The sequence below is a fragment of the Saimiri boliviensis genome, chromosome 1, assembly GCF_048565385.1.
Source record: "Saimiri boliviensis isolate mSaiBol1 chromosome 1, mSaiBol1.pri, whole genome shotgun sequence".
NCBI lineage: Eukaryota > Metazoa > Chordata > Mammalia > Primates > Cebidae > Saimiri > Saimiri boliviensis.
In genome coordinates this window covers 90,401,180-90,412,835 of record NC_133449.1, presented here as the reverse complement: position 1 = coordinate 90,412,835, position 11,656 = coordinate 90,401,180, and the positions used below count along the sequence as shown (strand labels likewise).

The window sequence follows — 11,656 nt, the reverse complement described above, 5'->3', positions numbered from 1 at the left end:
CATATGCATGATGCTGTGCAAATGCCCAGGGCTGTCTGGCATTTTCCATAAAATGAGAGCCTGAGATTGCCTAAGCCTTCTGATTTCTGATGCCTTCTCCAGGCCTGGAGGCGCTGCTTCGTTCAGAGCACAAAGGCCTGACTACCTGGCTTTAGCAAGCTAGGACACCCAGGGTGGCATCTTTACCTTTCTAGTCATCTCTGAGGAGGCTGCTTGCCAAGACTCTGACTTCTACTGGCCATAGCTAGATGGTGAGGGCTTCTTAGAACTCATTCCACCTTTAAGGGGGCCCCACAGCGCCAGCATTATATGGGTAAGTCCAGGCCTAAGGTCAGGAGCAATTCCTGGAGCCTGAGGAAGTTGTAGGCTACAGTGAGCTACCAGTGGTGGGGCAAACTGGAGACCCCCAAGACAGTGAGAGAGGCCACAGCATCTGAGGGAATGGAGCTCTTTCGTGGCCTGAGGTTCAGAAGAAACTGCAACGAGGAAAGGCATCCCTATCAATGTCACTGTTCCTGAAATGATAGGAGAACCCCAACCCTGCTTCTCACTGCTCTCCCACCAGCAGGACCCCTTTAGGCATGGGTCTCATCCTCCATCAAGTCCCCTGATCTAGGGAGCCCCAGCTTTCCAGGGAAGCAGCTCCTGGCATCGGGGGCACTGAGCTCTGTGGCCTGAGGTGAAGGATGATGGTGTGATGTATCATGGCGGTGTGACTGAGACTGAGTTGGGGGGTGGGGACCGGGGAACAGGCAAAAATACACATGTGTCACATGGATCCTGAGCTGCCATTGTACCTTGGAGGACTGGTGTTTCTCTGGGAAGTTGGGAGGTGGGAAGGGAAAGGGTCTCATTTTCCTGTCCCTTGAAATCATGCTCATGATTCTTTTAGAAGATTGCTCAAGCTGCCTCCAATTGCCTCTTTCCAAAACCAAAGCATAGGAAAAGAAGTAAAAACAGCTGAGGCTGCAGCATAAGCAACTTAGGATAGACTCTAGGAAGCACTGCCAACAAAGACTGCCAAGAAACGTTTTTTGAGTTTTTCTTCTCTAGAGGTGGGTCCTGGTTCCTCCCCTGGAGACCAGGATTCTGTATAGTCCTGTACGCTGGTTGGCGGATTGCCTGGACGTCTCTTTAGGCCTGTCTGGCTCACAAAGTCTTGCTGGCTGGGTTTTAGGCTGCCGTACTGTTGCTGGGGCTCACTTCCTGTGGGTAGGTTGTTATTTTGCCCGCAGATCAAGTCCTCACTATCTAGATGCCTTGATCATGGGGATCTCTGTTTTCCTCTCTGGATAGCTCTGATCCCCAAGTTATTTATTTCCTGTTGCCTAGGTAACACCTCTAATTGGATGCCTTTTAATCGTTCCCTTTTTTAAAGGATAAATGTGGATTTTATTTCCAGGTCTTGTCAGAGGGCCCTGCCCTAGAGAACACATGCCCCTGTGAGTGTACAGTCCCGTCATTGTGACTGAAACCATGGCTTGGATGGGGGGACGCTCACTGGGATGGCCTGACAGTCACAGTGAATCCTGAAAGCATGGCTTTCATAGGAGCCCACCCTTCAGGATTTAGTAAGACTGACCTCTCTCCTCGCCAGCGTTGCTTCACTGGCTTCACCCCAGATTAGGGCCTGTGTTGAAAAACCAATCCTAACTCAAATCAGAAATTAGCTGGAGAGTCACTGAGTAGCTGGAGAGTCACTGAGATGCGAGGTAAGCTTTCCCTCAGAAAGGGGAAAGAAGAGTCTGACATTCAAGTTTGACTTTAATGCTGTGTGCATGAGTGCGTGCATGCATGGTTTTGTGTGTGTTTTCCAGGCACAGTTGCCTGGGAGAGAGATTTCACAGCATGGCTCGGGCTGGAGGTGGTGAGGCGGTGCTTTTCTAAGACTTCCTATCAGAAGCTGTGCATACTGGTGGGTCACGCCATGCCTGTATAAACTCTGGAACCTGTCCTTGGCCTCATCATAGATGAGAAAAATGGGCAGGGAGAATGTTTGTTTACAGCTCCAGACCCTCATCCTTTCAATGAATCCTGAGTATCTGGCCTTCTTCCATGTCAGGGACCCCTGTGCTGCGGAAGGCAAGTCTGGGAGAATCTGTCCCTCAGCCTCAGAGCAAAACTTTCATCCTAACATTGCTTTCATCCACCAGTTTCACCAGCTCCCTCCCTCCTGCCTTCCTCTACCTCCAATAGGCTGTGCATGGAGAAGACAAATCCATTTGACGAACAATATTTAGAACGGGATTCTGTCCTTCCTGACCCCAAACACATTATGGCCTCTGGAGCCAAATACCCTGACATTTACAAGATGGCTTCTTTTGGGTTCCTGGTGCTGCAGGCCCTGGTTCCCAAGGACGCGGCTGGCAGAGCTGCCTCCTTCAGAGGAGGAGGAGATGCTGGAGGGCTGTGCCCTGCAACCATAATCTCTTAAAGGAGGAAAAGTTGAACTGATCCACAGTAGTTAAGAAAAAACAATCCACACCAAAAAAGAAAAAATTGTGTCTGAGAAGACTCAGATATTCCTGGTTAATAATGAAAAGCACTGCTGTGGATGAGCTTGTGACAGAAAGGACGGTTGGGGGATTCAAGATGTGCTGATTCGAGACTGGAGATCAGCCAGCTAAAGCCCAGCAGGGCTCCTGCAGCCTCAGCGCTCCCCTCCCCACAGATGCCCTGGACTGCCGGCCATTAGAAGTAGCTGCCCTGTGTTCTGTCCTCAATGGACTAACTCTGGGCTGAGAAAGGCCAGCTAAGCCCCCCACCACTGCAATTTCCAAATCTGGGGGAAATGCCACAGTCCGCAAGTTGGTGCTATGTTTCATCTCATTGCATAATACTACACCATTCTCTGTGTGTAGTGGCTGTTCTATATATATACATCGGGAGGCAACATATGGCTTTCCCTACCCCCACCTGTCAAAACTGTGACTATATCACTTCTGACGACCAGAAGGAAGCTGCTAGGCTGGGCCAGGATTCTAAATGCTGAGGAGGTAATTCAGAGCCACGAAAAGTTGCACCATATGCTTTGGGGTTGCCGGCTGCTTCTGTGCATGGGGATAGGTTTTAGTGCCAGTCTGCAAAACTCTCCTCGCTGCGGTATGCCCTGGGTGGGGGTCTGGGGAGCCACCTTTTCTCTCCCTGAAGGAGAATATGCCGGGGGCCACGGTTCTCCAAGAGGGGACTCATAAGGAACACAGGCGTCCCCAAAACCTGCCCTTGATAACATCAGGCCTGGCCAAATAGTATTTCTTTAAAAAAATTTTTTTGTTTCATTTTATTGGATAAAGATTAAGAAAGCGCCAGCAGTGACTGAGAGAAGGGAAGCAAACCATGCCCGGCGGCCCCGCGGCCTGGAGAGGGTCCCAGCGCGGGCGGACGGGCGGTCTACCTGGAGGCGCTGGTCTCGGCCAGCCGGTTGTTCATGATGCCCAGCGCGCCCACGCCGCCCGAGAAGCCGTTCTGGCGCGTGTTGACGCACACGCTGCGCGGGTAGCCGTTGGCAGTCTCCGACAGCTGCTTCTGCAGCAGCGCCAGCGACACCTTGTTGGAGGCCGTGAGGTCGCGCATGGAGATGAGCTCGCCCGAGAGGCGGCGGCCTTCGGCGTCGCTGTCGCGGGCCGCGGGGTCGGCGCCGAGCGCGGCCAGGCGGCGGCGCAGCCGGGAGCCCGGGGTGATGGCGTTGCGCCGGGACAGGGGCGCGCCGGGCGCCGGGCAGCAGCGCGCGCAGCAGCGGCAGCTCAGCTTGCGCAGCATCCAGTTGAGCACCTGCTTGATGAGGATGGAGATGACATTGAAGAGCGAGTAGATGCAGCACACGCCGAGCAGGATGAAGAGGAAGTTGCCCAGGCGGTAGAGCCCCTGGTTCCGGTAGGCGGCGTGCTGGCTGCTCACCAGGTCCCCGAAGCCGATGGTGCTGAAGGTGACGAAGCAGAAGTAGAGCGAGTCCACGTAGTCCCAGCCTTCCACGCTGGTGTACATGGCCGAGGCGCAGCACGACAGCAGCACGGCGAACAGGCCCAGGATGAGCAGCACGTGGTACACCGAGGGCTTCCAGCCCGCCAGGCTGTCGGCCTCCGAGAGCGCGGACCCGCGGCGGAAGGTGGCGGGCAGTAGGCCGCTGCGGCGCAGCTGGCGCTCCCGGCAGGCGCGCATGATGAAGGCCAGCAGCGAGATGATGCGCTCCAGGAAGAGGTTGAAGAACAGGATGGTCCCGGCGCAGCCGAACAGTCCGTAGGCAATGAGGAAGGCCTTCCCGCCCACCGTCGCAGGGGTGGTCATGCCGAAACCTGTGGAGACAGGGCAGGGTCAACGTGGGCCTGGCCGCGCAGGTGGTCCTCATGGGGCGTTGGGGGGCGGGGCGGAGCATGCAGGTGCTCGCGTGGCTCCTATTTTGAGTGGCACCACTCAGGCGGAGGGAAAACAGCACTTAGTCATTTCTCTCCCTTGGTGGCACCTGATAGGGTTCATGATCTTGACAGCCCCTATACTGATGGGGGAGACAGGGCCCTTCATCTTGGGGACCTATAAATCCAAGTGAGTGGGGCAGGTAGTCACTAGGAAGGACCCATCATGACATACAAAATAGAAACCACTGCTGCACAGGTGCAAACCACTGAGATACCCACAAAGCAAACAAGTGACACCTGCTCTCCCACTCCCCCAAATTGTTTTTTGAAAACTGTCATCTTTATTTTAGTTCATAAATACATTAATATGCTAGTTTAGGTGAATTTTGCTGGGTGAATTACAAATATTTACATTAGCAAAAAAACCAACATAGATCTCTTCAAAGACATCTAGCTTCTCATGTGCTTGTACATTTTTTATACCAGTCTTGTTACTTGGAAACTCCACTGCCTACTTGAGACTGGGGAAAAAAGCCAAGTAATCTTAGTGCTGTGACTAATTTTCACTGCGCAGGCACTTTGGAAAGGTCTTTGGTCAAAGGATCATATTTTCTTTTGTGTGTGTGTGTGGGGGGGCAGGTTCTTTGTCACCCAGGCTGGAGTGCTGTGGTACAATCATAGCTCACTGCAGCCTTGAACTCCTGGGCTCAAGTGATTCTCCTGCCTCAGCCTCCTGAGTAGCTGGGATTGCAGGCACGCGCAAAAAGGACCATATTTTCTTTCTTTTTTTTTGAGACAGAGTTTCGCTCTTGTTACCCAGGCTGGAGTGCAATGGCGCGATCTCGGCTCACCGCAACCTCCGCTTCCTGGGTTCAGGCAATTCTCGTGCCTCAGCCTCCTGAGTAGCTGGGATTACAGGCACGTGCCACCATGCCCAGGTAATTTTTTGTATTTTTTTTTTTTCTGGTTGTTAAAATTTATTAGCCCACCATTGCCCATCTCCCACATTTTACACACTCACCATTACTGAATATAAATAATTCTAAAAATCATTTACTCCTTGGAAAATTAAGAATTTTTTGTATTTTTAGTGGAGACGGGGTTTCACCATGTTGACCAGTATGGTCTCGATCTCTTGACCTCGAGATCCACCTGCCTCGGCCTTCAAAAGTGCTGGGATTACAGGCGTGAGCCACCGCGCCCAGCCCAGGACCATATTTTCTTAGTCTACCAACATTTCATGCCTTCTGGAATTGGACATGAGGCCAAGTGGGTAGTCCGTCACTTCCTAGTTCTTACAATGTGAATATGGGGTGATGCGAGAATGTGCATTTCAAACCAATTCCCAGATGATTCTAAAGTCTTTCATACTAGAATAGCAGGCTTTTCTGTTTAAAGGGCAGTTGTTAAAGAGTTGTCATATGTGCCCATTTTTTTCCAAGTATGTCAAAGATTTTCAACCCCTCCCTGTTATAAAAAAAAAATCAGTTTACCAACTCTGTCTACTAATAGACCCCAAAATTAAGTGTCAATGCTCAAAAGTCAACTGTAGCTCCTCTTCTTTCCTCAAATAAGTTATTTGGAATTGTGAATGAATCCAAACTGAACAACTGTCGACTATAAGTCTTTCTCCAAATGCTTGTTTTTTTTTTTTTTTTAATGTAACCTGTAGCACAGCTGGGCAGACAGCCTTGTTAGGGAAGAATTCCGTAGGGCTTTGCCTAAATTGGGATTTCTCACTCTGGGACCAGGTAGAGTGTAATCAGGTGGCTAGAGTTAATGGTCTCTGAAAAGAGCTTTGTGAAGCTGACAAAAGGATTGCTGGAGAGTAGTTCACTCACACCCTTCGGAGAGTGAGCATGGCTCTGCCACTGGGTGCCAGCTCCTTCTCAACCAAGGATCACCATCAATCATCCTTGCTCACACTTATGACCAAGGAAAGGCTCTGGCCCAGCTGGGTCCCGTGCTGGTGGTACGTCTCAAATTTCTTTGTTCTGGGAGGTCTATACAACTGCATATTGTTTCAGGCTCTTATCATTCTTAACTCACCGTATGTTCAACACACAGGCTTTAAGGGGGTCTTTATCAATTGATTGCTGCAGGTATGGCTGCCTGCCAGCATGCTTGCCCATGCCATCCAGGGCAGTGCAGAGTGGCAGCTCTGCCTCTCCAGCCTGGGCTGTCTGCCGACTGCTAGCTGTGGTCTCTCTGTGGGGCTCGTGGTTGCCTGACTGATTATGGGAGGGGGTTTCATCTCTTGGTGGGAAGATTCACTTACTGCTTGGAGTCTGAGCTGAAAAAAATGGATCATTTTTCTGAGCAGCACCATGGTACCATTCAACACCTCTGGCAGTGGTTAGGGGCATTCCTGTTTAATTTGTGCCCTATGGCAGAAGGGCTACCTGTGCCCTGCAAGTGGGGTGGGACTAGCCTTAGGAAAGTGGAGAAGAGTTGTCTCATGTGGCTTATGATTTCCCTAAACAGACTATAGAAAATATTTCTTGTAATACTTTCAGAGTACATTCCTTAAGCCTATGTGCTAACAATCATTTTCTAGACTGTCTGAAGGAAATGCCCAATTGCCTGAGCATGGTGTTCATCTTATGCTTAATGACTCGGGTTAGGGGAAAATCTTATGATGTTACCCATGTTGAGGAAGAAGATGGATTATGTCCCTAGATTCACAGAAAGTGAAAAAAACCAAAGTAGTTGTGTAACCAAGAACTCAATGGAGGGATTGTGCTACATTGTAAAGCCACACTCAAGTTCTTAAGTTTATAAAGAAATCAGTTCTGAAGTTACATGGCTATAGGTGAAGTAGGAGTATGTGTGTGTGTTTATAAAACATTTTAGATCAATAACCTAAATGTCTAACAACACAACTATATGATTGCCTATTCATAAAAAGAATACTATACAGCAATGAAAAAGCATGAACCATCGCTACTTGCAACAACACAGATAAATCTCACAAAAAGAATGTTGAGCAAAATAAACTGGACACAAAAGAATACATTCTGCATTATTCCATTAGTATAAAACTGGAAATCAGACCAAACTACAGTATTTTTTAGGGATGCCTGCATGGTTGGTAAAATTATAAGGGAAAGCAAGGAAGTAATTTCGGTAAGTCAGACCTGGGATTTCCTCTGGAAGATGGCAGGGGGCAGTAGCTGAGAGGGGACATAGGGGAACACTGGGGTACTAGAAATGTTTATGTGACCTGGCTGTTAGTTACATGTGTGTTAGCTGTATAATAATTTGTTAAATTGTATGTTTTATGAGGTTTTTGTACTCATAATCAGAAAAAAAATGTTAATTCCTAGACTGTTAGAACTCTCAGATACCCTAGTTCTGATGTGCCCCTCACTGTACAGGTGAGGGAGTAGGGGCTTAGGGGCTGTCACCTGCATCTTATTGGGGACAGACTGCCACCTTTTGTCCTGGGTTCAAACCAGGTGCATAGACCAGTATACACAATACTGTGTCTACTCACTGAGGGAAAACAAAATGTCCTATAGAGGGATAACTCTGGTAAATTCCTAAGGTAACTGAAAATTGAAAATCCTGGGCCTGAAGAAACAATACTTTGTCTAAGAAAATGTTGAATTGGATTTGTCAGCTACAGTCTCAAAGCTGAGAACAGTATGTGTACAGTTCTCCCCATTCTAACAGAAGTTCCAGACATATCCATGCTGGACTTACTAAAACAGCAAAACAGGTCTGGGGCTAGCAACAACCCACACCCCCACCTCCAGGCTGTACGGAAAGGCTGGGGATTGATGGGCTCTTCCATCAGTCGGGAAGTTGTTCTGGGGAGTTGTGGCGGTGGGGAGTGGTGTGGCTTCTTTCACTTTCACCTCCCCCCCCCCCCCCCCCCCGCCTAGGCCAGGGGATGGTTGGAGCAGGGAATGTCAAGAGGACTTATGGGGCTGCAGCAAGAGGAGAGCCCAGCAGCTCACTTCCCAGCTGGCTGGGCACAGCCGCTCACAGCCCTGCCCAGAGTGGAGCATGGTGAGAGTTCTGGGAGAACCTGACAGTTCCCCTGGAGTCCAGAGCTGTGCTGGAGCGTTCTCTGGGTGGGAAACAACTGGGGCAGTCCCCACAGGCAGGTGAGGAAGAGGGCACTCACGGGAGCCATCTGCACTTCGAGGGCTTGCTGCATCAGGATGCGTGAGGGTGACATGGGTCACCAGTGGGTGACAAGTGGATATTGAAAGGAAGAGATCTGAAGAGACTGCCCAAGAGGGCTGCCTGCTGATGCAAGGCGGCCCCAGCAAGAAGAGGCTGAGGGTCAGGGGGCTGGGGACAGCGTGAGAGGGAGTCACAGGAGGAAGGATGGAGAGGGCAGTGCCCACTCAGAGAATGGGGCGGGGAGTGGTCCCTGTACAGGGCTCCTAAGGACCCATAAATAGTTGCCATGAAAGCACATATGCCTGTTCTAACAGGGAGCCTTGCAGCCCTACTAGCAAAAGTTAAGAAGGAATGATAGTGGCTCCAGTGATGTAAGATCACCCCCATGCCCCATCCACTGCGGGTCACCTGAGCCATGTGTCAGCCCAGAGCTGGAGGGGGAGGCTAAGCTCTGATTAGAAGTGAATTTGAAGATCTGATTAAACATCTGAGAATGAGTCTCAATCTTAAAACTGGTACTTCAAAAAAAACAAAAAACCAAAAAACCAAAAAACGGGCACGGTGGCTTATCCCTTTAATCCCAATGCTTTGGGAGGCCGAGGCAGGCAGATCACCTTAAGTGGGGAGTTTGAGACCAACCTGACCAACATGGAAAAACCCAGTCTCTTCTAAAAATGCAAAAGATTGGGTGTGGTGGCACATGCCTGTAGTCCCAGCTACTCAGGAGGCTGAGGCGGGAGAATCGCTTGAACCCAGGAGGCAGAGGTTGCAGTGAGCTGAGATTGCACCATTGTACTCCAGCCTGGGAAACAAGAGTGAAACTTTGTTTCAAGAAGAAAAAAGAAAGAAATTGGCTGAGCACTCTGGCTCATGCCTGTAATCCCAGCACTTTGGGAGGCCAAGGTGAGTGAATGACTTGAGGCCAGGAGTTCGAGACCAGCCTGGGCAACACGGTGAAACCCCATCTCTCCTAAAAATGCAAAAATTAGCCAGGTGTGGTGTGTGCACTTGTAATCCCACCTACTTGGGAGGCTGAGGCACAAGAATTGCTTGAACCTGGGAGGCAGAGGTTGCAATGAGCTGAGATCGTGTCCCTAGCATTCAGCCTGGACCACAGAGTGAAACTCTGTCTCAAAAACCAAAAAACAAAAACACAAAAAACCCAAACTATTTGGAAAACTCTAGCATCTACCTAAGATGTTGAGGAATCTAAAAGGGAGTTGTTTATTTTTTTTTTCTGAGATGGAGTTTCATTCTTGTTGCCCAGGCTGGAGTGCAATGGTGCGATCTCGGCTCACCTCAACCTCCGCCTCCTGCAAGTGATATTCTCCTGCTTCAGCCTCCTGAGTAGCTGGGATTACCAGCATGTGCCACCATGCCTGGCTAATTTTGTATTTTTCGTAGAGATGGGGTTTCTCCATGTTGGTCAGGCTGGTCTCGAACTCCCAACCTCAGGTGATCTGCCCGCCTCGGGCTCCCAAAGTTCTGGGATTACAGACGTGAGCCACCGCGACTGGCCTAAAAAGTTCTTAAAGATTGCCGGGCGCGGTGGCTCAAGCCTGTAATCCCAGCACTTTGGGAGGCCGAGGCGGGCGGATCACGAGGTCGAGAGATCGAGACCATCCTGGTCAACATGGTGAAACCCCGTCTCTACTAAAAATACAAAAAATTAGCTGGGCATGGTGGCTCGTGCCTGTAATCCCAGCTACTTAGGAGGCTGAGGCAGGAGAATTGCCTGAGCCCAGGAGGCGGAGGTTGCGGTGAGCCGAGATCGCGCCATTGCACTCCAGCCTGGGTAACGAGCGAAACTCCGTCTCAAAAAAAAAAAAAAAAAAAAAAAAAAAAAAAAAAGTTCTTAAAGATGATAAATGAGACAAAGCCATTTCCAGTGTTGGCCCATTTAATAAATTGGTTCCACCTGGATTTTCCCTCCACTGTGGTGAAAGCCGCCACCTAACAGTGCCGGCCCTGCCTGCATTATCACAGGTAGTCCTCAGAACCTGAGGGAGAGGCCAGCTCCATTCAACAGATAAGGAAACTGCAGGCTAAAGGGTGAAGCAGTTGCAAAGGCCCCACAGTTTGGAAATGGTGGAACCAAGACTGAAACCCAGGTGTGCTAGCATCTAAAGTTCACGCTCTTCCCACCACACCAGACTGTATTCTGAGGGCATCAAGGAAACTCCACTGTTCTTAAGAAACCAAATTGCAGTCCTCCAGGGCTGCAGCCAGGGGAGCATCTTCATGGGAGAGTGGCTGCTGCTGAGAGTTGTGACTCTCACCCTTAAGTGTGCCCCTTTCCACTGATCACTGCTGCCCTCTTAACAGGGGAGAGGGGCTATGCCTGTCCCCTAAAGAGTCTACCAGGGTGGACTCATTGCCTTCTCATGGCAAACCTCGGACAAGCTGGGGTATTTATGTAACACTCGACCCAGAGCTTGGGGACAGCATGAGGAATGAGGTGCAGAGGGGACTGCTGCTTCTGGGTGACAGCCTGCCTGGCTGACCACAGGCGGAGTACTCATTGGCCTTTGGAGTCTCCGCAGGCCTGCCCTGCCTGATCTACTTTTGAGAGACCAAGGCCATCTCCTCCACTCTCTGGGGGCTTCTTCCGACTCCTCCAAACTCTTCCATGTTTGGACTCCTGGCTCCTTCCCAAGGCCATCTATTGGAGTTTGGGTTTCCAGTTGAGGATCTGCCTTTTTCCTGGATGACCAAACCTACAACGAGACCAGCCTCATGCTCAGGATGTGGCTTTATCCGAGGGGCTCAGCAAGGCAACTAACACCAGACATCAAACTGGTAAGACCAACCTCCACCTGTTCATTCCTTCAGCAAACATTCACTGAGGACACGCTGGCAGCATGATTCGAGGCTCAGGAATATGGTGAAAAACCAGACAGATGCAGTTCTTGTCCTCGCAGAGTCTTTGGACTGCCTTCCTGGAGGCTCCTCACCGGGGTTCTTAGTGGTTTTGTATAGATCCTGCCCCCTCTGCTGCCAGCAATCTCTCACCACTGGGACAGGTCACATAGAGTCTGGGCCAGAACTTGTCTTGGGATCTTCTTGTGGCCCTGGCTCAGCTTGCATTCAGCATAACAACTTAGCTGGGGGTGGGGTGGGGGGGAGCTGCAGGCCCCAAATGATGCTAAATACTATATTGGCTGTGTAAT

At 50.3% G+C, this 11,656-nt stretch overlaps 1 protein-coding gene across 1 annotated transcript in view; it reads right to left on the bottom strand.

Moving 5' to 3' along the window:
- Window positions 1–3,255: 3,255 nt before the first annotated feature.
- KCNK12 (potassium two pore domain channel subfamily K member 12) overlaps window positions 3,256–11,656 on the bottom strand; it is a 50,475-nt gene continuing 42,074 nt past the window's right edge. The window contains exon 2 of the mRNA XM_039478501.2: window positions 3,256–4,292. Coding sequence (XP_039334435.1) covers window positions 3,391–4,292 — 902 coding nt within the window. The 3' untranslated portion in view covers window positions 3,256–3,390. The remainder of the gene's footprint in view (window positions 4,293–11,656) is intronic.